This window comes from Colobus angolensis, unplaced genomic scaffold (assembly GCF_000951035.1).
Source record: "Colobus angolensis palliatus isolate OR3802 unplaced genomic scaffold, Cang.pa_1.0 Scaffold12, whole genome shotgun sequence".
In the NCBI taxonomy this organism is placed as follows: domain Eukaryota; kingdom Metazoa; phylum Chordata; class Mammalia; order Primates; family Cercopithecidae; genus Colobus; species Colobus angolensis.
This window is the reverse complement of record NW_012113141.1, coordinates 1067878-1094767: the sequence shown is the minus strand read 5'-3', so window position 1 is coordinate 1094767 and position 26890 is coordinate 1067878. Positions and strand designations below refer to the sequence as shown.

Sequence of the window (26890 nt, the reverse complement as noted above, 5' to 3'; positions counted from 1 at the left end):
GACACTGCTGTCTACTTAATTCCTCCCTTGTAAAAGAACCCGATTTTGTTTATGGTGGCAATATGTGCAGCTAAAGACTGTACTTCCAGCCTCCTTTGCAACTAGTGTCTCATCTGCCTAAATTCTGGCCAAAGAGGCAGAAGCAGAAAATTTTGGTTGAAACCTCTAAGAAGTCTCCTTAGAAGAGATTCTAACATCAAGAGTGATGTCTGGATGCAGTGGCTCACACTTGTAATCCCAGCACTTTGTAGATGTGGTGACTTGACCACCATCAGCTGTCTTGGACCATGAGGGGACCTAGAGAAAAAGCCAGTGTTTGGGATGGCAGAGTAGAAAGACAGAAGGAGACTGGATTCTTAATGACCATGGAACCAACATTCATAGCCCCAGACTCCCTGTCTACTTTCTTTATATGAGAGAAAATAAACCCTCAAGTATTTAAACCCTGTTAGTTTGGGTTGTCTGCAACGTGAAGCTCACCTTAATCCTAACTGACATACCTGAGGACTGAACTCTGACCTTTTTCTATGCTCAAATCCTATCCTAAGGGACCTAGGGAAAGTCACTTCTAAAACAAACCATAGCCATAAAATCTCATGAAACAGGTCTTTTTTTTAAAAAATGAATCTCATTCTGTCACCCAGGCTGGAGTGCAGTGGCGCTATCTCGGTTCATTGCAACCTCTGCCTCCTAGGTTCAAGCAATTCTCCCACTTCAGCCTCCTGAGTAGCTGGGATTAAAGGCATGCGCCACCAAACCTGGCTAATTTGGAACAGGCCTTTTTGACCCACTGTATGGTGGTTTTCTTTTCATCCCGACTCTGGCATGGCATCATGTGACAAACAGCAGACTCCCTTATTTTAACTTAAACATTCCTTTCTACTGACTCCAAGTTTTCAGACAAAACTTAACTCTTTCAATTGCCAACCACAGAATCCCCAGCCCCACCTATGACTGGTAAGTCCCTGCTTTGAGATGTCCTGCATTTTGGGGCCAAACCAAAGTTTATCTTCTTGTATTGATTTATGATTTTACCTGCAATTCTTGTGTTCCTGAAAAGCATAAAACCAAACTGCAACCTGACTGCCTTGGGTGCACTTTCTCTGGACCTCTGGAGACTGTGTTTCCCTGGGTCGTAGTCACTCATATTGACTTAGAATAAACCTCTTTAAATATGTTGGCAGAATTTTTTTTTTCCATCGTACTATGTAACAGCCCCTAAAACTGTTACCGGGGAAGAGACAGTCCTCCGAAGGAGGCAATTCCCCAGGAGGTTGTTTGGGGTTACCTGTCCCCTGTAACTCCCTTCTCTGAGAACTTCTCCCACCTACAGTTTCTTCCAAACATAAATCCTCTAACAGTTGAGTGTACTGGGGGAGGGGGCAGGAGGTCACCTGACCAGCATGGACCAACTAGAATTGGGAGTTGAGCTGCTGAGGTTGATTTAGTTAACAGTGGTACTTGACACAGATTATGATGTGGAATTGGGACATGGCCATGATGGGCCACTTATGAACTGATGGGTCTTCAAAGAGAGAAGAATGGATCAGATAAGTAAAGAGGAAACAAGGAGATGCTCACGTAGACAGAGGGTGAACCAGTCGCACAAGCTCTAGCAGACAGAGCAGCTGGACTGACCTGTGATCCTGAGATGACAGGTGAAGAGGCCCAGCTCCTACCTCTCCAGTTCTTCTCCTGCAGGGCTTGGTTGTGTTTGGCTTACCCATCTCTGCCTATATCCCTGCAGTAACCTCTTCCCCTCTTTTTACTTTAAGTGGATTCCTGTTTCCTGTGACTGACAGGACTTTGAGGGGACTGAGACGTTTCTGGATGTGACTTGCTTAGAGGTATGTTTCACAACATTGAATCTTATGTCCAGAATTTTGCCGCATATAGTGATGAGAAGAATATAAACTAAACACGAATGACTTCCAGTGAACATCTCATGGTGATGAGCAAGCCACAGTGGGTGCACTGGTGCTGTAGATTTTGAGGTTGATATTTAAAAGTTTTGTAATTAGAAACAATTTTTTATGAATTTGATGTGTGGATGAAACAGGAAATAATAGCAATATCATGCCCTGTACTTGCTATGTTGTGGATGGATATTTTAAACATTGTAACATGGCTTTCTTTTTCTTTTTTTTCTTTTGAGACGGAGTCTCGTTCTGTCACCCAGGCTGGAGTGCAGTGGCGTGATCTCGGCTCACTGCAAGCTCCACCTCTTGGGTTCACGCCATTCTCCTGCCTCAGCCTCCCAAGTAGCTGGGACTACAGGCGCCCACCACCATGCCGGGTTAATTTTTTGTATTTTTAGTAGAGACAGGGGTTTCACCATGTTAGCCAGGATGGTCTCGATCTCCTGACCTTGTGATCTGCCCACCTCGGCCTCCCAAAGTGCTGGGATTACAGGTGTGAGCCACCGCGCCCGGCCGTGATTGCAACACGGCTTTCTAGAGAGTCAGGGCAACAACCACAGTAGGCTCCTGAGTTGAGTCAGAAAATCATGACCACTTCTTTATCCTACTATATTTATCCAGCAGCAGCTCGGAACTATCTAAAATATACTAAATAGCTTTTCTATAATGACTACAGAAGCTTAAATTGAAGCAGAAATGAGAAATATAAGGATGAAATTACAGACTGTAAAGATGATTAGACACAAAAAACATCTTTATAAGAGAAGCACAGAAGTGCTTTACCTGGGGCCTCTAATGTCAGAATGTCAGACAAATGTTTCTGAATTAGTTTAAGTGCAACATTGCTTGGAGGTAGAATGTTAATTAAGGATAATAGTGATAGTGTGCTTCTATTAATGTAAGGATGTACATTTGGCAAAACATTTAATGTGTATTTTCTCATTTGGGAATTCCCCTTTTTGGTTCTATCTTTCTTTTTTTTTTTTTTTTCCTGGACAAGTCTTGCTCTGTCACCCAGGCTGGGGTACAGTGGCACAATCACAGTTCACTGTAGCCTGAAACTCCTAGGCTCAAGTGATCCTCCTGCCTCTGTCTCCCAAGTAGCTAGGACTATAGGTATGCATCACCATGCCTGCTAATTTTTTTACTTTAAATTTTTTTCTTTTAGAGACAGGGGTCTCACTATTTTTCTCAGGGTGGTCTCAAATTCCTGGGCTCAAGCGATCCTCCTGCCTCGGTCTCCCAAAGTGCTGGGATTACAGGTGTGAGCAACTATGCCTAGCTGAGTTCCATTATTTTTAAGATCAGACTCAAGAAAAGATCACAGAAACTCCTGGTTTTTCATCCTACTTTTTACTTACAGTTTGGGTTTGGCCAGAACTGGAGGGGGCTCTTTGACGGGGGAAGAAGGCTCTGGGATTTTTGTTGCCTGTCCGTTGAACCTCTCCTGGAAAGAATCGGGCCTGGTCTGTCTGGTGGTCACCACGCCAGCCTCAGAGGATGCTTCACTTCCTTTGTCATCTTCAGGCAGGTTGAAGTGCACACGAAGCCCAATCCTAGAGCTGGACCGGGGCTCATTGTGGTTCACCAGAACTCCCTCGAGTTTGGGTTTGGGGGGTTGTTCCACAGACGGAGGCTCTGAGTGGGGTGGGGAGGGCTGTGGCTCAATAGCAGCCAGGTTGGTGGTGGAGTTGGCTGAGTGAAGAGACCCATTGTTGCTGAGGTCCTCATTTCCTGAAAGGACAATAACAGGACCTGAGTTGTCAGCCACTGTAAGCCTGAACTGGGGCATGTGCACAAATGGGAAAGTGTTCACACCAGATGAATGTATGAATGGGAAATGCTTATCAAAAACAGATCATCATCGGGGCATTAAAGAATGGTAAGGATACAGGAAAAAAATTAAATTAAAAATAAAATACTAAATTTAAAGTATAAATACCCCTTTGGAAAGAAATTTAGAAATTTATTGAGGAGATGTTCTCTTAGGAAATATAATGACGACAGCAGGGTAATTGGAGTGGTGGCTGTAAGTGCAATAAGAAATTGAAAATTGGACACTGTTCACGAACATTTTCCTCAGTAATTCAAATCTTTTTGGGAGAGCCAAGCCAGCTTCGTGTGAAAAACAGTAAGGAATAGTAACACAAAGTCTGCATATTCACACTCAAAGTCACAGGCTAAACTGTTCTGGCATTAAAGGGTCCTTACCTCTCACATGCAGCTGTGCAATGCTTGACACTGTGCCGTATTTGTTGCTTGCAGTACATGTGAAGCACCCAGAATCCTCTGCAAACACCTCAGCAATGACCAAGGTGCAAATCTCCTCTATATGCCAGTGAAACAGAATGGTTACTGACTTAATTATGAAAATAGAATTATAGAATTTACTGATATCAGATGATATCAAAGTCAATGATTCTACAAAGTCAATATAAGAAGCCCGTTATATTAATTCTTTGAAAACAATTGGTCAAAACAATTATTAGATTGAATTGACTGATTAGTAGGCAAAATGAGTCAAAGAATATAGAAAAAATAACTCCATGCAGACAGGCCAAGTATTGACAGGGGGAATTTTTTTTTTTTTTTTTTTTTTTATAGACGGAGTCTTGCTCTGTCACCCAGGCTGGAGTGCAGTGGCAAGATCTTGGCTCACTGCATCCTCCACCTCCCAGGTTCAAGTGATTCTCCTGCCTCAGCCTCCCGAGTAGCTGGGACTACAGGCGTGTGCCACCGGCTAATTTTTGTCTTTTTAGTAGAGATGGGGTTTCGCCATGTTGACAGGCTGGTCTTGAACTCCTGACTTCAAGTGATCTGCCCGCCTCGGCCTCCCAAAGTGCTGGGATTACAGGCGTGAGCCACCATGCCCTACCTGACAAGGGGATTTTGTAAAAATTGTTACATATTATGGATTCTCAGATAATCTTCTATTCTTATGTCATCAGTACAGATGGCAAAAATAGAAATGAATGACAATAAATTTTTTTTTAAAAAATCACAAAAACAAACTAGGAGTCAAAGGAGAAGGAAATTTCTGTGAAATTAAAGAACTAATAAAACATTTTCTAAACCTAGGTCTCTCGCTATTTCCCTGGGGAACTTTTGCAGTAAGATTATTTTAAACAAGGACCACAATTTAAAATTGGATAGCAAATATTTTGCTTTACTAGTAGTAATGAACTGATAGAGTAACTTGAAATTCTGGGTGAAAGAAGAGTGAAAGGCATTTCTACTTTTGTATTACTATGGTAAATCTTATGGATTACTCTGATACACTGTGAACAATGATCCTCTGTGAATGACTACAGAGGTGATTCCCAGGTAGAACCACAAAACTACCGTCCAAAATTATTAAAGTTAGATATTCCTTGACAGCTAATAAAGAGGAGGTATAAGACAGTAGCATAAACCTCCAGTTATCACTCCATAGAAATGACATTAAAAACAAAATTATTAAAAAATAGTTGCATTAGGAGAAACTTGGCAGGCATCTCAGTGCTTCATGATAATTGAATTGAATTAACTAGACCATTTCTAGGAAATCTGTCCAGTGGGGCATGGCAGGCAGTATTGAGTATTGCTGTTTGAACGTGTCCCCCAATATTCATGTGCTGGAAACAGTTCCCAGTGTTTCAGTGTTGGGATGTGGAGCCTAAAGGGAGGTGTTTACGTCATGATGCCTCTGCCCTAATAAATGGATAAATGTTGTTATCATGGGAGTGGATTCATCATGAAAGTAAGAGTGGCCCCCTCTCTCCCTCCCTCCTCTTGTGCACTTGCTTTCTTGCCCTTCTGTCTTCTGCCATGGAATGACACAGCATGAAGGCCCTCACCAGATGCAGGCCCCTTGATCTTGGGCTTTCCAGCCTCCAGAATTGTAAGAAATAAATCCCTGTTCCTTATTAAAAATCACCCAGTTTCAGGTATTCTGTTACAGCAGCACACAGTGGACCAAGGCAAGTACCTACTCAGTGACTCTTGCTCCTCCTACCTCCTTGTTGATAGAACTTTGGCTTTGTCTACTCTACTTGGAGTGGTCATATGTTTCGAAGAAAGCTGGCCCCTCTCAGCCTCAGGTGGTAAATCATGACTGGTCTAAGCCAGTCAAGCTAACTCCATTCTTGTTAAGTGGTAGTCGAGACACACAATTCCAGTCAGTGTGATATTGAAACCATCACCACAGGGTTGACAAGAATTGCATGCTCGGTTCGGGACAGAAATACAGTTAAGCATTAATCAGGCTGCACTTTGACCCACTTCCTTTGTCACTTAAAGTCATACAGCACTAGATCCTGACCATCTGCATCTACTTGTTCCTATAGATAGGATTTCTGACATTAGGATCATAAGACTATTTAAGAATTGATTTGCATCCCCGTTGTTCCTATAGACAGGATTTTATTTATTTATTTATTTATTTTTTTGAGATGGAGTCTCACTCTGTCACCCAGGCTGGAATGCAGTGGTGTGATCTCGGCTCACTGCAAGCTCCGCCTCCCAGGTTCACACCATTCTCTCACCTCAGCCTCCCGAGTAGCCGGGACTACAGGCACCTGCCACCACGCCCGGTTAATTTTTTGAATTTTTTAAAGTAGAGATGGGGTTTCACCATGTTAGCCAGGATGGTCTTGATCTTCTGACCTCATGATCCGCCTGCCTCGGCCTCACAAAGTGCTGGGATTACAGGCGTGAGCCACCGTGCCCAGCCTCTATAGACAGGATTTCTAACACTAGAATCATAAGGCTTCTATTTTTTTTTGAGACAAGGTCTTTCTCTGTTGCCCAGGTTGGAGTGTAGAGGCATAATTTTGGCTCACTGCAGCCTCCACCTCCCAGGTTTGAGTGATCCTCCCACCTGAGCCTCCTGAGCAGCTGGGACCACAGACATACACCACCATGCCTGGCTAATTTTTAAGTTTTTGTAGAGGTGGGAGTCTCACTATATTGCCCAGGCTGGTCTTTAACTCGTGTGCTGAAGCGATCCTCCCACCAAAGTGTTGGGATCATAGGTGTGAGCTACTGTGCCCAGCCTCATAAGGCTTTTGTTTAGGATCTCTTAAGACATTTTTTCAGACCATGAATTCCAGCAACTAGTTTGAAGACCCCCACAGAAGATCGAGATCAGCAATGAGAACATGGCTTCTTCATCTGCCCGTCCCATGACTTCACCCGGCACTTTTCAACCAACCAGTGATCTCCACTCTTCAATCCACTCCAAAACCCTTAAAAATCCTAGCCCGGCTAATTTTTGTAAATTTAGTAGAGATGGGGTTGTATGTATGTTGGCCTGGCTGGTCTTGAGCTCCCAACCTCAGGTGATCCACCCGTCTCAGCCTCCCAAAGTGCTGGAATTACAGGCGTGGGCCACCATGCCCAGCCTGAAGAGAGAATTATAGTAATGAGATCACAAACCAGCTTTCTCTAACAGGGTTGCAAATACAATCTGATTTTTCTGGGTGGCACAGAGAGGGCATTCGGATGTTTTTGCCCTGTTTTGTGAGTGACTTGAACTTTCTAAGTTTGCCTACTGTCACTTGTATTTCATCTTAGTATCCTCCCAACTAAATCAAATCACATCACAGATATTTTACTGAATCTCTGCAAGCTGCAAAATCTGATGATGCATAAATTTTGAGATACCTAGGCTATGGAACTGAAATTCACCTAGCATTATAAAAATTGCTTTGCCTAGTTTTGAGAGGACTCAAATGGCAGCCATTTATGGAGGAAAAGAAACACTTCTCAATAACCAAGACACACTTCTCAATGACCAAGAACCAACTGCATTCATACGAAGTATTAAATATATATTCCAGATTTGCACAGGCGCCCCTCCTCTCCTCCTACAATAATAGCTATAGCTCATTTGGATGGCTTTTTTTTTTAGAACAGATGCTTGTTCTGTCACCCGGGCTGTATTGTAGTGTCACGAGCTTGGCTCACTGCAACCTCCACCTCCCAAGCTCAAGCAATTCTCCTGCCTCAGCCTCCCAAGTAGCTGGGATTACAGACATGCACCACCATGCCTGGCTAATTTTTGTATTTTTCCTAAAACTTTATTTTTCACTTTTTATTCATCTCAGTGTAACTTCATTATGCATTCTTATATATATAAAATCCCTCATATACTAATAAATTACAGTTGAAATCATCTTTACCTGGCTCTGCCATGGATCGAGGTTCTAAAAGAAAAAGAAAAGTAAAAGACTCTGAGCATTTATTTTACTGAGAAACTACATGTTCATCAGAAGCCTCCTATAGAATTTCACAGTCTCTTGCACACTCAGGAGTGACACAATAAGGTTATGTGACAATATTGAGTAAGATGACTTTAACAGGGGTAGGATGGATATTACAGAAAGATGGCAAAAGACCAAAAACTTTTTTTTTTTTTTTTTTTGAGACTGAGTTTCGCTCTTGTTGTCCAGGCTCGAGTACAATGGCACGATCTTGTCTCACTGCAACCTCTGCCTCCTGGGTTCAAGCAATTCTCCTGCTTTAGCCTCCCAAGTAGCTGGAATTACAGGCATGTGCCACCACGACAGGCTCATTTTTGTATTTTTAGTAGAGACGGGGTTTCATTGTGTTGACCAGGCTAGTCTTGAACTCCTGACCTCAGGTGATCTGCCCGCCTCAGCCTCCCAAAGTACTGAGATTACAGGCATGAGCCACCGCGCCTTGCCCAAGAGCAACAATTAAATGATATTGCTTCCTCTTGAAATAAATCTGGGCTTCCACTTGGGGTACATAAACCTTAGCCAAGGAAGTTTCCAAGTTAGCTCTATTTCAGAAATGACTTGCTTTTATTGGCACTCATTCAGCCTTGTCTGAAAAAGGTTTGTGAAGACTGAGAGATTGTTCTTGGCTTTGGGCTCTGATATTCTAATAAAATGTACACTATACCTCCTGCTCTGAGGTTTCTAAGATTCAGAGCCTCAGGATAGATCAGAGTTTTTTCAAGAGTAGGTTTTTTTTGTTTTGCTTTGTTTTGTTTTTTGAGATAAAGTCTCGCTTTGTTGCCCAGGCTGGAGTACAGTGGCAAGATCTTGGCTCACTGCAACCTCCACCTCCTGGATTCAAGTGATTCTCCTGCCTCAGGCTCCTGAGTAACTAGGACTACAGGCGCCTGTCACCACACTCGGCTCATTTTTGTATTTTTAGTAGAGATGGGGTTTCACCATATTGGCCAGGCTGGTCTCAAACTTCTAGCCTCACGTGATCCACCTGCCTCGGCCTCCCAAAGTGCTGGGATTCAAAGGTGTGAGCCACCATGCCCAGCCAGGAGTAGGTTCTTACCTTAAAATTCTTTGGGCTTCATGAAAATGCCCACGGTGGTACTGAATATAGGTGTTTGATTGATATTGAATTGCCAACACTCAAAAAGTAGTTGTTGAACTTAGTTTTAATCTTCTTCACTGGTAAACCCACTGAAGTTTTTTTCTCTCTCTGTTTTTTGTTTGTTGTTTGTTTGTTTTGTTTTGTTTTGAGATAAGGTCTCACTCTGTTGCTCAGGCTGGAATGCAGTGGTGCTATCTCAGCTCACTGCAACTCTGTCTCCTGGGTTCAAATGATTCTCCTGCCTCAACCTTCAGAGTAGCTGGGACTACAGGTGCATGTCACCACACCCGGCTGAGTTTTTTTTTTTTTTTTTGGTAGAAACAGGGTTTCACCATGTTGGCCAGGCTGGTCTCAAACTACTGACCTCAAATGATCCATCTGCCTTGGCCTCCCAAAGGCCTGGGATTACAGGTGTAAGCCACTGTGCCTGGCATCTCTCAGTTTAAATGGCATTCAGAATATATTATTGTTGCTGCTACTGCCAATAAAACCTGACAGTAGCACTGATTCCTATGTCACACTGATCTAAGGACTACTATTTTGTGATAGACAGAAAAAGATTAAGAAAAAAGCAAGTAACTCACCACAAAAAATGATGTGTGTGAGGTAATACATATGTTCATTAGCTCAACTTAGCCATTCCACAATGTATATATATTTCAAAACATCATGTTGTACATGGTAAATTGTAAAATTTTTATTAATCAATGTAAAAAATAAAAAATAAATAAACAAAAATTATACATGTTCATTATGGAGAAACTAAAAAAATACAGAAATGCAAAAGGAAGTAAAACAATCGACCCTAGGCTCACTGCCCAGAGAAAGACTGCCAATGTTTTAGCAAATTTCTTTCCCAAGTTTTTCTATAATAGATTGTTCTACATAGTTAATAAAACATATTTTTAAAAAGCAAGTATGTTGCAATGTAGTTTATGGCTGAAATGGGTCAAGGAGAAAGCACTGCATGACAAGGTGAAAGCATGGTGCGATAAGAAAAGAAGAACTAACCATGTAAATTTCTAAATAATTCTTACAATAAAAAAGAGCAAGAACCCAATGTGAAATAAAGAAATACAAAGACCTAAGTAAACATGAAAAAGAAAAGTTTCATCCCAGATTTAATTAGTGAAGTGCAGATTAAAACAAGTGTTCCCATTTTTGGCCTATAAAGTTAGTGAAGATTTTTAATAAAATGGTTAACACTCATTGTTGGTGAAGGTGTGAGACGAAAGGTATTCCCATGTATTGTTGGTTGTAGTAGGATATAGCTAGGGCGACATGTGTCCCAGTTCAACTGGGACAGACCTAGTTTATGCCTGGGATCCCTGTATAATTATTAATAGCATCCACTTTCACTCCCCCAAAGGGTCTCAGTTTGGCTGATTAATTGTGTGATCATCCTAAATTTAGTTCAACCCTTTGGGGTGGCATTTTGGCAACATATTTTAAAAGCCTAAAAATGTAAATTTACAGCAGCAATTCTCGTACTAGAAATTTATTCCAGGGCAGTAACTGTAGATATTCACAGCTACTGGGGAGGCTGAGGTGGGAGAATCGCTTGAACGGAGGAGGTGGAGGTTGCAGTGAGCCGAGATCGCGCCACTGCACTCTAGCCTGGGTGACAGAGTGAGATTCCATCTAAAAAAAAAGTAAGGAGGCTCTGTGTTTATTGACATTGAAAGGCGTTCATTAAATGTTGAGTAAATAATCAATTTACAAAAAAAGAATATGATGATTTTCTTTAAAAACTATGCATGGAAAATTTCTTGGAGAACATATACTGAAATATTAACAGGAGTATGACTACAGGTGTTTTTTATTTTATTCTCGACTATATTTTTAGTTAGTTGTTAAAAAGTTATAAAAATAAGTGTGTACAATAATTTCATAAAAACAAAATATCAGAAAATAATTTAAAGCATTAACTTACTTTTCTGTAAAATCCTAAAATCTGGAGAATCTTCTATTAAAGTCCCTTCTCTGTACCACTGAACCTTAGGAGATGGAGCTCCTTTTACTCTGCATTCAAAGACAACCAGCTGACCCTCAGAAGCTGACAAATTTTGTAGCATCTATAATGACAAGAAGAATGCAGTTAGAACAAAAAAGTACACATTTTTGTAATCTAGTCCCAGTGTTGAATTTTAGAAAAAGATGCCATCTCCAAATTTGGATTTTTCTCCAAAGCATCTACATATCTAGCAGCTTCAGTTCTGTGGATGTGCATTCAAAAGTAGTTTTGAGAGCTTGTTTGGAGGTTCTAGCAGGGCAGCGTGGCTACTCCTATGCCCCTGACCGAAGACCGGTCCTCCTATATCAGGTATGGTCATCTTCTTCCACTGAGTGCAGAGCTTCAGGAGGGACGCACATGGAGCAGGGAGGGAGGAAGAGGACACCCGCATAGCCAGCCGGATCAGCTGAATTAATTCTGACTGTCAGTGGGGTGACAGATGTAGCAGCCAGATCGCCCTCACATCCCAAAAGTAGGTTTGAAGACAGAATCATCTGAACCCATATAAAGCTTTTCCCTCACTATTGTTTTCCTTTCTCTCTCTACCAATGCTAAGTAAATTTATTAAATATTAGGCAAGACATTTTGAGTAATGTAGCTACTTTTAATACAGTATCTTTGGGGTGGTTTTTTGTTGTTGTTTTGGTTTGGGTTTTGTTTTTTTTTGGGGGGGGTTTTGTTTGGTGTTTTTTGTTTTTTTTTTTCTCTGAGACAGGGTCTCACTCTCTTTCCCAGGCTGTTGTGCAATGTTGTGATCATTGCTAACTGCAGCTTCAACCTCCCAGGCTCAAGCGATCCTCTCACCTCAGCCTCCTGAATAGCTGGGACTAAAGGCACAGGTCACCATGCCTGGAATTTTTTTTTTTTTTTTGATAGAGACAAGGTTTTGCCATGTTGCCCAGTCTGGTGTCGAACTTCTGGGCTCAAGCGATCCACCCGCCTTGGCCTCCCAAAGTGCTAGGATTATAGGCTTGAGCTGCCGCACCCGGCCTCAGTAGCTCTGTTCTTAAATGCCCAAGTTGTGTTGGATTTCTAGAAATAATAATAATCTTTAAATCTGCAGTGAGTATCTACTAGATGTGTTCAACATAGGAGTTATGTATTAGTCCACAAAAGAATGTGGCTGCTCATAATGTGGAAGGGTTATATGGCCCAAGTAACTGGTTCTGTCTTCCTAGCTTTGCCTTGTTTACATTCTGCAGTCCTGGAAATTGATTTTCACTTTGCTATTTTGATTTCCTTATGTGGTCTTTACAGGATAGCCTCACTAATCCGTTGCGGAATAAAAGCAATCACAGTCTTTATAAAATCCTAGTCACACATAGAGTCATATGTCACTGTAAAATATGTTGTAAATTTGAGAAGGAATCATTAAATGCTTTTCCACACTCCCACAATAAAAGGTTTACAGAGACCACTTTGAATTGTAAGATATCAGTGTATACTATACTAGACTCTAGAAGATAATAAAATGCACATTTTTTCACAACTAGTTTCTTATTCATCATGATTTGTGAGCTGAAAACCATACATTTCTTTTCTGTAGTTGGCAATTCATGTGATTATGAAATACTTCTTTGGTACATGTATTGGTATATTTTTGTTTTTCATTTGGCCCAAAGACTGTAAGCACAAAAAGGTTATAATTAAACTTCCTCCAAAAACTCTGTAAGCAACAAATGCTGCATGGCTTTCTATTATTACAATTTCTGGACCTGCATTTAGGAAATACTGGCTCTTGCTTCAGAGAAGGGGAAAGTCGATCGTTTTTTCTCTTTTGTCATTCGCTGTTAAGAATATTTCGTTATTTTTTACAGTTCTTGTCTGAACAACTTATGATATTCTGTACTTGGTCCTATCGTCCTTAATAGCATTTGTCTAAGGAGAATAGGGGGCTGGGGAAAACCACGTAGCATAAACTGTGTAAGAGATTTTCACCGCAGGGGTGTGATGCATTGATAATTGTGACAGCCGGGGGGCGCTGTAGTTCAACGCTAGTGTTTTATTCTGTCTGAGGTCCCAAATTTGTTTGCTGAAGTAATTCAGGATGGGATTAGCACCGAGTGGTTTCTGAATTAATAAAGAACTATTTGACCGAAAAATCTTATTATTCTGTGTCTTCCCAAAACATCTACTAATGACAAGAACGGAAAACAGGAAGCATCAGTGAATTTTGGGTGCTCCCGGGAAACTGGTGAGTATGTCCTCCACCCTGACCTCTGAGCAAATTGTGTGCTCAAATGGGAGCTTTGGGACCCACTGAAAACTTTAATGGCACTTAGACACCTTCCTGGAGCTTATACATAATAAAGTTTCCATTTCTTTACTGAGTACTGATGATGTGCCACACTGGAATGAGCTTCCATCACAGACATTAGGAGGCCCACTCCACACGCTGTAGTATCTCATATAACTAGGCTGGGCTTGTGAATAGAACACAAGTCTTGGCCTTTGATGTTAAATGAATAACAACCAACTGATGGTTTAAATTGTGAGCACCATATTTTCTCAAAGAGATCCTTTTGCAAGCAGGGCTTTCGTGTAACCTCTGCAGATTGAGAACTGGCTCATATATCTGAGCTGAACTTTAGGCCATGTCAGAGCATATTAGATTGACCTCATTCTGCTGTGAATGTACTGTTTCATTTACTCAACCCCTTCTGCCACCACCACCTTTTTTGATGTTTGGTTTGGTTTTCTAATTGGTTTGCCTCAAGAAGGAATGAAAACTATGACTCTTAACAGAGGGTCATCTCACAAGCCACTTAGAAAACTGTTAAGAGTCATAGTTATAAGGATGATGATGGTTGTTATTGCTGAAAGCTGCTTTTCTACAAAGTTTCATGAGAAAGAGCTGGCTCATATTGCCACAGATCAGGATCCAAACCAGTTACACTACTAGAACATAGTGTAGCTGACATCACGTTCATCACGGCAGTAGGTCTTAGGCTGTTTGCTACTAATGGCATGGGGTGTACAGACTTGATCATATTCATTTCAGCTTCACTGACAACAAATGAGACAAACAGTCTCCAACTAGCAAAGATTAAGTTAGTCTTTTCTAGGAATTATGAATCTGGACTAAAGTCATTATAACCAAAGATCTATAACTTCCTCAGGTATGCAGCATTCAAAATGCAAACCTATCTTGTATGTCATCACTAAACTGGTCATCTGGGAGGACATTCTTTGTAGGGTGACTTGACAACATAGAGACTTGAGAAGCATGTCTTCTTCCATGGCCATTTGACATTTTACTTTTTTTCTCTATTCTTTTGAAAGACACTCTGAAGTCAAAAAGTAATGAAAATAATAATTTCTTCTTAGCTGAAATGGAAGGGTTTTTTTGTTTTGTTTTTTGAGATGGAGTCTCACTCTGTCACCCAGGCTGGAGTGCAGTGGTATGATCTCGGGTCACTGCAGCCTCCACTTCCTGGGTTCAAGTGATTCTCGTGCCTCAGCCTCCCAAGTAGCTGGACCATAGGCGAGTGCGACCACGCCCAACTAATTTTTGTGTTTTTAGTTAGAGACAGGGTTTTGTCATCTTGGTCAGGTTGGTCTCGAACTCTTGGCCTCAAGTGATCCTCCTGCCTCAACCTCCCAGAGTGCTGGAATTACAGTTGTGAGCCACTGTGCCTGGCCTGAAGTGGAAGTTATTTGTCACAGAATAAATGTGTGCCTGCTTTGTGCCAAGCACCATGCCTACTGCTATAAATGTGAGTTGAAAGGATATAGTTCTTGCTTAGTAGATCTATAACCACAAACATAATGTTGGGACATCCTTGAGAAAGAGCATCTGCCTTATTGGTTAAAAGATGTCAGCTACAAGGTTCATTTTGTCATTTTATTTGTTTTTAAATTAGTTGATAATTTTGCACCTTGGAAGATGCTGCAAGTGCACAGTGCTTTAGGATGGAGTTAGATCAAAGTGGTTTGTACTGATAAAGAACTGTTTGATTGAAAGCTCTTTTGCCTCTTGACTGTCACAAGTGCCCCATGCAATCATTGAGTAAGAAAAGTCTCCAGAATTGATTGACTGGGGAGAAGGGCCCATGAACTCCAGAAATCTGGATCCTGCTACTGGCCCAGTTATTTCAGGGTTTCCTGCCTTTGCTGTTATATAATGAAGTGCTCTTTTTCAAATTCTCACTTCCCCTGCCCCCTTGCACTCTTCAAATTACTGCTGAAGCAGCTGGGGCCAGGGCTGCTGCAGCCTTGAAAGCCTGCCAGAGCAGCTGCTGCTGGGGTGTGAGCAGTGATAGGAGTAAGATTCTAATTTGATCATCGACCTCCCTTCACACTCAAGAAGTGTGAGTGCTGTTTTCCCTGCATAAACAGAGCGAAAGTATTTTTGATACTGCGTAGAGGATGGAGGATAATCTATCTCTATCCACAGTTAAAGAGCATTTAAAAACATAGGCATGTTTACAAACATCACCTATGAGTAGAGTAGTGAACTAGTTTTGGAATCCCATAGTCCACTCTCAAATTCTACCACTGTTTTGCTGGGCAACCCTCCTTTTCATTTTAACTTTTTTAAAAAGAAGATAAGTACTTCGCTGTCACCAGCAGAGGAAGGAGTTAAATAAAACTCTGCTCTCTAAGCGTTTCTTTAAAAAAAAAAAAAAAAGTGGCTTCTTGCCACGACTGGCAAAGAAATGCTTTGTTGGGCAGTATAGAAAGTGAGTCATAGGGACTGGAATGCCAGAAGTCCCTAAACAAGTAAATAGAGCAGGAGTAAGCCAAACAAACATATGCAAATCATCTGTTATCATGGCTCATAGCCACATGATACCATCCATCACTGGTGGCCCTGACTCAGAAATTTGCTAATGACACTGGCAGTGACTATGACCTCAATCCTGCCCTCACTGACGGAAACTAACGCAAGCACATCATTGCTGATAAGTCTTTCTGGAATCTGAGCCACTGCCTATCCTAGTGCCCAATGCCTGAACAATCCTTATCCCATTTATGGAGGCAAAAGCACATATCCTGATGAGGCTGAGAAAACCTCATCAGGGTTTGGGTCTGTGTACTAAGGACCATTTTCCCACCATGAAGCTATTTCTTTTAGAGATTTTATCTCACAAACAAAATATATTAATGATTAATTCATTTTCCTGTTTTTATTTATCAAAAGTATATGTATCTGCCAATCAGAGCATCTAATTAGTAATAGAAGGAGCTAATCAGAGTCGCCATACAAAGGCAGCTCAATCTGTGGCTCTAATCAGCTCATGAAAATTAAATATAAAGAACAAATGTGGCTGGGTACCGTGGCTCACGCCTGTAATCCCAACACTTTGGGAGGCTGAGTGGGCAGATCACCTAAGGTCGGAGTTCCAGACCAGCCAGAGCAACATGGTGAAACCCTGTCTCTACTAAAAATACAAAAATTAGCCAGGTGTGGTGGCACATGCCTATAGTCCCAGCTATTCGGGAGGCTGAGACATGAGAATCGCTTGAACCCAGGAGGTGTAGGTTGCACTCAGCCAAGATCACGCCACTGCATTCCAGCCTGGGTGACAGAGGGAGATTCTGTCTAAAAAAATAAAATAAAATAAATGTTAGTCGGGTGCGGTGGCTCATGCTTGTAATCCCAGCACTTTGGGAGGCTGAGGAGAGCGGATCTGAGGTCAGGAGTTTGAGACCAGCCTGACCAACATGGTGAAACCTAATGTCTACTAAAAATACAAAAGATTAGCTGGGCATGGTGGTGGAGGCCTGTAATTCCAGCTACTTGGGAGGCTGAGGCAGGAGAATCGCTTAAACCCGGGAGGCAGAGGTTGCAGTGAGCCGAGATCACGCCATTGCACTTCACCCTGGGCAACAAGAGTGAAACTCCATCTCAAAAAACAAACAAACAAATAAATAAAAATAAATGTTAAAGTCCTATTGGACTTTTCAAAATAATAACAACTTTTTACCTATTGTTGCCTCTATGTACTCCTATCTAGATATTAGAGACAGTCTTCAAGGTGAACAGGAGAGATCAAAAGGTAAACAGCTTTACTGTCATGATAAACGTGCCAGAGGTATGCTCCGGGTGATACGAGTAAACCAAAAATGAAATTCTTAGCGCACACCCGCTCCGCACCCTCCCCTGCCTGCCCCCTACCATCTGAATGGACCCCTCCTCTCAGCAAGGGCATTCTGAAGCTAACCTGAAAACTAGTTCAGGTCATGATGGGAAGGGGACATGCCTCATTATACCTCCTGGAATTACTGATAGAACAGACTCTGTAAGTCTGATAAGATCTGATAAAAAAAAAATTTACAATCTATTCTCTGAAGCCTGCTCCTGGAGGCTTCAGCTGCATGATAAAACCTTGGTCTCTACAACCCCTTATCCTAATCCAGACATTCCTTTCTATTGTTAATAACTCTTTCAACCAATTGCCAGTCAAACAAATATTTGAATCTGCCTCTGACTTGGAAGGCCCCACTTCCAGTTGTCCTGCCTTTCCAGATCAAATCAATGTACATCTTACATGTACGGATTGATGTCTCATGTCTCCCTAAAGATATAAAACCAAGCTGTACCCTGACCACCTTTGGCATATGTTCTCAGAATCTCCTGAGGGCTCTGTCACAAGCCATGGTCACTCATATTTGGCTGAGAATAAATCTCTTCTAACTATTTTACAGAGTTGGACCCTTTTCATGGACATAGATGCAGGGAAGACATCAGTACCTAGGAAGATTTGAAATTGAGTGGCTATATCACCTGACATCCCTCTGATGTCACCTGTCTGTCTGGGCAGACGGAGTTGAGGAAGGGAAGAAAGGGGGAGACTAGCTGAGCCTGAGTATAAACTATCTTGTGGTTTAGCTGCCTTTGAAGAGTCAGCACTGTCTCTAAGCTGTGACAAACTGGCATGATAAATTAAAGTGTCTGTGGCACTTAATCCCTGTTTTAAGGTTAGATGACTTAGAAATGACGATAAGAGACAATAAGAAGTAGCTCTCTTAGCTGTGTTACAAACACACATACACCCCCCCCACATAAAGGTCCACCTATAACTCGTCATCAAAGTCTTGCATCCGCCAAATCACAACATATTGCTCTCCTACTTCAAGACTTTGAAAATAGTAAAGCTAAAATCTCAAACGCAGGTTATGAAATGAACTTGAAAAATTGAGAGGCATCTTGTTTCACATAAGAATGTTTGCCTAACTGATATGGATATTGGTAAACATGGTTTGTTCGCTCTAGACTCCACTCTGGGTTTTGGAAAACCATCTTGAATGATCTGATACAGCAGAACTCCCATGAAACAGATGCTTCTGTAGAAGTTGTGGATTTAGCTCTTCCTTTAAGGATCAGTACTCACTAGAAAAATAGCCCATTTTTCCCATTTTGCTCATACCAGGATTTCTCAGTTTCAACACTGTTGACATTTTGAGCTAGACTGTTTTGTTGTGGGGAGCTGTCATCCTATGTGCTGTAGGATGCTTAGCACCATTCCTGGATGCCAGGAACGCAACCCCCGAATTGTGACAACAAAAGTGTCTCCAGACATTGCCAATGACTCTGGAGGACAAAATTAACCATGATTGAGAAACACTGCTCTAAACCAAAGTATACTTCAAAGAGGATAAAATCTATTTGGGCCTAAGTTTGGTGTTCATACAAACAATAAACTGTAAATGCAGGCGTAGTTTTGGCCTATTTGGTCTTCATAATACATAAAATCCAATGTGACTCAATTTTTTTCACCTTCACACTCACTGGATTGGGCAACATGTAAACACAGTCTGACGGTCTGAGAATTGGGAGAACTTGTTTGTAGTCCTGATTTTGCCACTAACTGGATCTATGACATTGGCTACATGGCTTCACCTCTCTGGCCCTCCTTGGTTTTTCATTTGTAAATGAATGTGCTTGACTAAATTTTCTAGTGCTAAGTACAAAGAATGTGAGACTCAGATTTTGATGCCACCTCAATAGTTGATACTATGGAATAGAAAAAGAAAGCTCTTTGTCCCAGAGGGAGGGAGGCTTTATGTTAAACCCCCTAAGAGCATTTAACTCCATCTCCTTGAGCACCTAAGCCAAGTATCTGTAATTGAATTTTTCTAAAAATTCAGAGAAATCTTTGGAGTAATATGTGACTAGAAATTTATCACTTGACCTCTAGGGGCGGCTCCTATGTTGAACAGTTGTGTAATGGCCACAGAGATCAGTGTGGTAAGAGGCAAAGACATTTCTCTCATTACTAAAACTGTTATTAGAAACCTGGGACTTGAAGTGATACTGTAGTAATTACCAAAACCCCAAACCCTATACTGTACATATATAAGACCAAATCCTGAGACAAAAATGAATAAATCTTGTATCCTATAACTTTGGGGTGCTGTGGTATCTTTAAAGCCACGACAGAAATAAGTAATATTTTTATTACCTTTGTAAACACAGGAGCTGCAATGATAGGTTTTCCATCCAATCCTTGCAAGTAATTGGTGGGGCTCTGACACTGGTAGAAGGGAACCAACAGTAGATTCATTGTTACTAAGATTATTAGATGGACAGTGAGACATAACAAACCTATATAATTTGGTATATGAAATGCATCCCAAACCAAAAAACTGATGCATTCTAAGTTTGTGAATCACCGATGTCAAATTTTAGACTGAACTGACTCTATTTCTCTTTAGGTCATGGTGGCTATAAAATATGTGCTGCCTATCCCCATGGCACCCCTTCACATATAGATCTATGGATCTATGTCATTAACCCTAAACCTCCAAAGAGGCTCCATAGAACCCCTGGGGCTACAAAGATCACAGTTTGAAGACCACTGGATTAGAACCAAAACTTGACTCCTCTGCATTACTAACTGGGTTGGATAATTTTTAAAAAGAGGTTGTAGATAGATATATTTAAATATATTGATCATCAATAAAGAGATATATCAGGCTGGGTATGGTGGCTCACAGCTATAATTCTAGCACTTTGAAAGGCTGAGGTGAGAGGACGGCTTGAGGCCAGGAGTTCAAGATCAGCCTGGGCAACACAGTGAGACCTCATCTCTACAAATAATTTTTTCAAAAATAGAAAAGAATATATATATATATTTTAAAAAATGCATCAAAAACATGTTATAAGTATAGAGAGCATGACTTCATATGTTTTAAAGTCTATGCGTACATATATGTATTGTTCTATATGCATAGACAATGCCTGGAACTACCCACTAGAAACTACTAACATGAGGTACCTCTGAGGAGTGAAGGCACTGGAATAGAACCTTGACTAAGCTTTTTACTTCATACATTTTTTGCAGGGGTGGGAGGACAGGGTCTTACTCTGTTGCCCAGGCTGGAGTGCAGCTATGCTATCACAGGTCACTGTCGCCTTGACGTCTCAGGCTCAAGTGATCCTCCCATGTCAGCCTCCCAAGTAGCTGGGACCACAGGTGCATGCCACTAGGCCTGGCTAATTTTTTTTTCTTTTTTTAGAGATAGGGTCTCGCTATGTTGCCCAGACTGGTCTCAAACTCCTGGACTCAAGCAATCCTCCCACCTTGGTCTCCCAGAGTGCTGAGATCACAGGTGTGAGCCACCACAGCTGGCATACTTCTGTATTTTTAAATTGTTTTTACAATAAGCATGTATCACTATTATTAACTTGAAGGATGACAGCCTTTGCTGTTTTCTAAAAAATAACTACATGCTTGCTTCATCTTAGAAAGTGGAATTCTCTGCAGCTCCATGAAACGAATCAGGTTTTATGATATAGGGTGTTCTAGGCCAGTCTGAGAGCTGGCAGCTCACTACATATGTAATCAGCACCCTTTAGAAAGCTGAAAAGCCAGGGACTAATTTGTAAAGTGTTTCTTTTCCTCAGAAATTTGCCTATGAAGCCCGAGAATATGTTCCCAAAGCAACAGGAATCACTGCTCTCAAACATCAGAAATACAAGGTGATTATCCTGATGATGGAGTTGCACCTGAGAAGAACACGGATCATGCCATGCAAGATGGTCATGGTCACCATGCCTGTCTGTCACAGTGGATGGCACTTGTGTTTCACTTAGATTCTTGTACCTGCTGGATGGTTGCCACACCAGGTTGGGCCACCAAATGCTGAGCTTGGGGTACTGCTGGAGGAATGGCTGCAGAGGTAGTGGGAGGAGATGACACCTCATTTGGCTTCTGGATTCTGAGAAATTATTAAAATATAGATTATAAAACAGACCTATCACTCTTCGTGAAAATTATTTTAGGAAAACTAGTAATGGCATCACTGCTTACAGGTGAGTGTAATAAAAATCTTCGTTTGATGATATTTTACAAACATTGACCAAGGACATTTTTGCTACACACTTTGTTAGGCAATGCAAACACGAAAATAAATAAGACACTATTCCTGTCCTTGGGCCGTTGTTCTCAGTGTAGCCAGGGAGTCAAACATATTAACAGTTAACTGAGATCCAAGACAAATGCGGTGACGGAACCATGTGCAGAAGGTAATTTTTTGAGATTCGTTTTGTTGTTACCCTCGGTATTTTCCCTCCCCCTCCCATTTCAAGTAAGAGGCCAGGCTTTGTAAATCTATACCTCTTATCCAAGACAGGGTCTCATATATGTAAAACTTAACCTCTGAGAATTTGGCATGGCAAAAAGCAGAAATGGCATAAAGTCAACAAGCTCTTTAAGTTTATACAAATTAAAGAGAGTATTTGAAGGGCCAGAGAGCCAGCAAGTATTCTTGAGAAGGCTGCAGAGGGAAGATTATTTTAGTTTTGCTATGGAAGAGACAGAGGTCTGTGGATCTTGCCAGAGAACCTGACCCCAGGGAGAACCTGCGTCCAGACGGGAAGGCCATCTCTCTCAGTAAAGGGCTCCCAGTCTTGTTAAAGATATCAGTAATTACACATGTCAGAAAGCAACAAGCTCTGGGCTTGAAGGGAACTTGGAATTTGGGACATGGGCCTCTCACCTGTAACCCATGGATAGATGACTGATGGCAGAGGGCTTTCCTTTGGTCTAGGGGTTATATCTTTTTGCCTCAACTTCTTCATCTCTAAAATGGGGAAATAATAATTCCTGTGGGGGGTACGGGGGCTCACACCTATAATACTAGCACTCTGGGAGGTTGAAGTGGGTGGATCACTTGAGGCCAAGAGTTCGAGACCAGCCTGGCCAATATGGTGAAACACCATCTCTACTAAAAATACAAAAAAATTAGCCAGGCATGGTGGTGTGCGCCTGTAATTCCAGCTTCTTGGGAGGCTGAGGTGAGAAAATCGTTTGAACCTGGATGGCAGAGGTTGCAGTGAGCTGAGCTCGCACCACAGCACTCTAGCCTGGGCAACAGAGCAACACTCTGTCTCAAAACAAACAAATAAGTAATACAAAATTCTTATCTCATAGGGTTTTGTGAGGATTAAATGAGATAATTCATGTAATGTGTTTAGAATGGTGCTTGCTCCAAAACTGCTCTCTCTCTCTATGGCTCATTGTAAAACTATGAGGGGGAAAGTGACACTCAATACCAGACTGAATGTTTTCCCCAACCAGGCAGCATCTGGTCTCAAACAGAATGATGTGCTGATGCAAAGCCAATCAGTATGTCCAAAGCATCTGTTTTCTTCTTCTACAATAATGGAATACCTGATTTCTTTACGTGGTTGCTCCAAATAAAGACTACATATCCCACATTCACTGCAGCTAGGTGTTGCCACATGAGTACTTTCTGGTTATGGGATATGAGGGATAGTGGTATATGTATTTTAAGAGAGATGACCTTAAAAGGCTGACGAGCCTTTATTTCTTTCTATTTTAGCCTAAGAAGATGAGGGCAACATCTTAGCGTGAGATAAAGTAGAAAACAGGAAGCAGACAGGAACCTAGTGGAATGTGGAGTCATTTTACCCACCAAATTCAGATTTCTATGTAAATATGAAATAAATATCTGTTTCATTTAAGTCACAGTTAATTTGAGTCTCTATGATACACACCTGAGGCTAAATCCCAACAACTACAAATAGATTTAGAGCAAATAAACAAATGGGATATTTCTTGCTTATTTAAGTTTATAGATCAAAATTCATACCCCTTAGGTTTGTAACACATTATGGAAGTCACAAGGAAGGAGTGATGCATGTGCAATAGGGGAGTTTATTACAGAGTTCAAAGAGAAAGAACATTTAGACTGGGTTTTGTAGGATAAATAAGAGTTTGCTAGACAGAGAAGATAGGGCAATCCTAGCAAAGTGAATAGCTTGAACGAAGGAGTGAAGAGGAACTATACATGACTTGGGTGAGATGTCAACAATGTAGACAGCCTGAGGTAGGGAAGGGAGGAGGGGACAGAAAAACTTGGTTGATGCTCTTCTGAATAAGGCTTTGTATGTACGCCATGTGAAGATTTTTTTTAAATGTTGCTACTTGTTTCGTGTTTGATTTTTGTTTTCTCATAGATAATAATCTTTTTCTGAGTCAGGAAAACAATAGGATCAGAATCTTGATCTCTTTTAGAGAATAACTGGTTGCAGTTTGGACACTGTAAAACAGAGAAAAAGGCAGAAGCAGACAGAAAGCCCTTTAAGGAGGTGGTTGGCATAAAAGGCAGGAGAGAAGGAGGAGTTGACTCAAGGCCACGAGAATGATAAAGGAAGGGGGTCAAAGAGGGATCATTTACTCTGCTTATGAATGTTCATATCTGCACAAAAGCTAGAAGCAACTTATCATTTCAAGGTAGGCACGCACAAAGGATTTCTGCCCTTAAGGAGCTCATCCTCTATAGGGAGTAAATTGGAAAGATTCAAATTAATCTGCTAGGCAAGACTTAAGCAAAAGTAGGGTCTTCTTCAAATCCACTCAGTTTGTTTATTTATTCATTTAATTTGGTGGTCAAACCCTGGAGCCGCCCTCCTTAAGTTCTAGTAACTAATTAATAGCTCTTTTTGAGCTATTAATCGATCTGAGGATGCTAGAGCTATAAGACAGAAAATCAGAATTACCGATTCATCTCTTCCTTGTTAGGGTCCCCTTCTGAGTCAGAAGAAGAAACCCCTGGAAAAACAAAAACAAGACACAAGATCGTTAAGATGATAATTTCTTAAATTGGTTCCTAAACACGACATAAGATTTTTAAGATGATAATTTGTTTACCTGATTCCTAGATATCTGAATACCTACAGAATCTTAGAAATGAACTCAATGATTCCCTACACGAACACCCAACTTAACAAACGAGGAAATAGGCCCCAAGAAGTTGAAAGAATTGCTCAAGGTCACATGTCTAGTTAGTGCTAGCGTTCAAATTAACTGACTCAACTTCTTTTTTTTTTTCTTTTTTTCTTTTTTGAGACAGAGACTCGCTCTGTCTCCCAGGCTGGAGTGCAGTGGCGCCATCTCGGCTCACTGCAAGCTCCGCCTCCCGGGTTCACGCCATTCTCCTGCCTCAGCCTCCAGAGTAGCTGTGACCACAGGTGCCCGCCACCACGCCCGGCTAAATTTTTTTTTGTATTTTTAGTAGAGACGGGGTTTCACCATGTTAGCCAGGATGATCTCGATCTCCTGACCTCGTGATCCGCCCGCTTCGGCCTCCCAAAGTGCTGGGATTACAGACGTGAGCCACTGCGCTCGGCCACTGACCCAACTTATAAGTATTCTTGTATGTAAAGCACCTGCTGATGCCTTTGGCCTAACAGAGCAGTATTTGCAGACATTCTCTGGTGTTCATAAGTCCTCTTGCTCTTGGCCTACACAGATTGAATATAAGAAGGGATTACAGTGGATTCCAAACACTGTAGGTGTAGGTGGATCCTCTTCCGTTCAGTCTAATATTAACAAGTCATACTTCATCGTGAGAGAGGGGGTGTTTAAAGTCTTTTTGCCACAAAGAAAAAACAAAAATAAAAACCCAGCAATTGAATCTCAGCACTGTTAGCAGAGCTTTGATCCTGGATTTACTTCTCAAGATAGTGCATTCCACGAAGATATAACACAGCTAAATCTGGAGGTATTTATTGGGCTCCAAAAATGTGAGGATAAAAACACATACACATACAACACATTTCTATTCATGTGTTTATTCAAAAAATGTTTACCAAATACTCACTATGTACTTGGTACTATGTAAGTACATTGTACAAGTACGTATTGGAGATGTAAATAAGTCCTGGCCTTACAATCTAGTTGATAAATGGGCATCTATACCATAATAATATGCTTAAATGCTAAAACCAAGGCATACATAAGGTATTATTGGTAAAAAAAAAAAAAAATGTGCTAAAGAATGATCTGCAGACAAAATTCAGAGGATAAGATAAAATAGGAGCACAAATTTAGGTAGATACAAAGGAGCATAAATTGATTTTTTTCGCCTCAAATTAATCATATAAACTTGATGCCAATGTGAACGCCTTTCCAGTGTTCCCAAATGGTATCCATGCATCTACCCTTGACTCCCTGCAGTATATTCTCAAACAGCAGCCAGAGTGACTGTTAAGTCAGATCGTCCAGGTGCAGTGACTCACACCTATAATCCCAGCACTTTGGGAGGCTGAGGCGGGCGGATCTCTTGAGGTGAGGAGTTTGAGACCAGCCTGGCCAGTATGGTGAAACCCCATCTCTACTAAAAATACAAAAATTAGCCAGGTGTGGTGGCGCACACTTGTAATCCCAGCTACTTGGAAGGCTGAGGCACGAGAATCATTTGAACCCAGGAGGCAGAGGTTGCAGTGGGCCGAGATCGTGTCACTGCACTCCAGCATGGGCAATAGAGTGAGACTCCGTCTAAACAACAAAACAAAACAAAACAAAGAAACTAAGATCATGTTATGTCTTTGCTCAGAATGCTCCAGAACTTCTCATCTACTACCTCAGGGTCAAAACCAAAGTTCCTGCAATGACCTACAAGGACTTTTGTGGTCTGCTTACCTCCCTCCTTCCACTTCCACCCTGTCTTACCTTTCGACCTCATCTTCTGTTACTTTCTTGCTCACTCCACCCTGGCCACATTGGCTCATCTCTGTACCTTAAGACAAGCACACTCCTACCCTCAGGGCCACTGCGCTTGCTGATTTTTCTGCCTAGAGTAAATTTCTCTCAAACGACCCTGTGGCTCATTCTCCACACCTCCACCTCCCACATTCACACATGTGCTATTCCCATTTCTTTTTCTTGCTTTTTATTTCTTTCACAGTGTTTATATAAACCTATCATATCATATATTTTATTTGTTTATCTTGTTTATTTTCTGTCTTTCCCATCATATAATGCAAATCATCAGTAAATGAGTCTAAGCGTTTTTGTCTACTTGGTTCACTGCTGCATCCTCATTGCCTAGAATAGCGTGTGGTAGAGGAGGTCCTCAATAACTGTTTATTTAGTATAACTAAATGTCTTACTATTAAGTGTCATACTCCAAGAGTATTTTGTTTTACCTTCTATATAAATCTCAGCAGAAGTTGAATCTGTCCCATAGATGTTAGAAGCAAAGCAGGAATAGCGTCCTGTGTCCTCTTCAAAGGCTTCCGCAATGGTCAGTGAGTGCAGGTTTCCTGCCTGGATGATGTGAATGTCTGGGGAATTTTCAAGCTCCTTGCCTTCACAGTACCACCTGCAGGGAAAAGAATATGGTCATTGGACATGACTCA

General features: G+C 41.4%; 1 protein-coding gene across 6 annotated transcripts in view; it reads right to left on the bottom strand.

Annotated features, from left to right (window-relative positions):
- Positions 1-26890, bottom strand: part of MYPN (myopalladin) — a 106137-nt gene that overhangs the window by 42205 nt on the left and 37042 nt on the right. For all 6 annotated transcript variants that reach the window (XM_011926922.1, XM_011926913.1, XM_011926940.1 and 3 more), the window contains 8 exons: positions 26678-26853; positions 24248-24299; positions 21327-21441; positions 19683-19754; positions 11194-11335; positions 8081-8104; positions 4131-4247; positions 3281-3653 (listed from right to left, as the gene is read on the bottom strand). In XM_011926922.1, the coding sequence (XP_011782312.1) occupies positions 3281-3653; positions 4131-4247; positions 8081-8104; positions 11194-11335; positions 19683-19754; positions 21327-21441; positions 24248-24299; positions 26678-26853 (1071 nt within the window). The remainder of the gene's footprint in view (positions 1-3280; positions 3654-4130; positions 4248-8080; positions 8105-11193; positions 11336-19682; positions 19755-21326; positions 21442-24247; positions 24300-26677; positions 26854-26890) is intronic.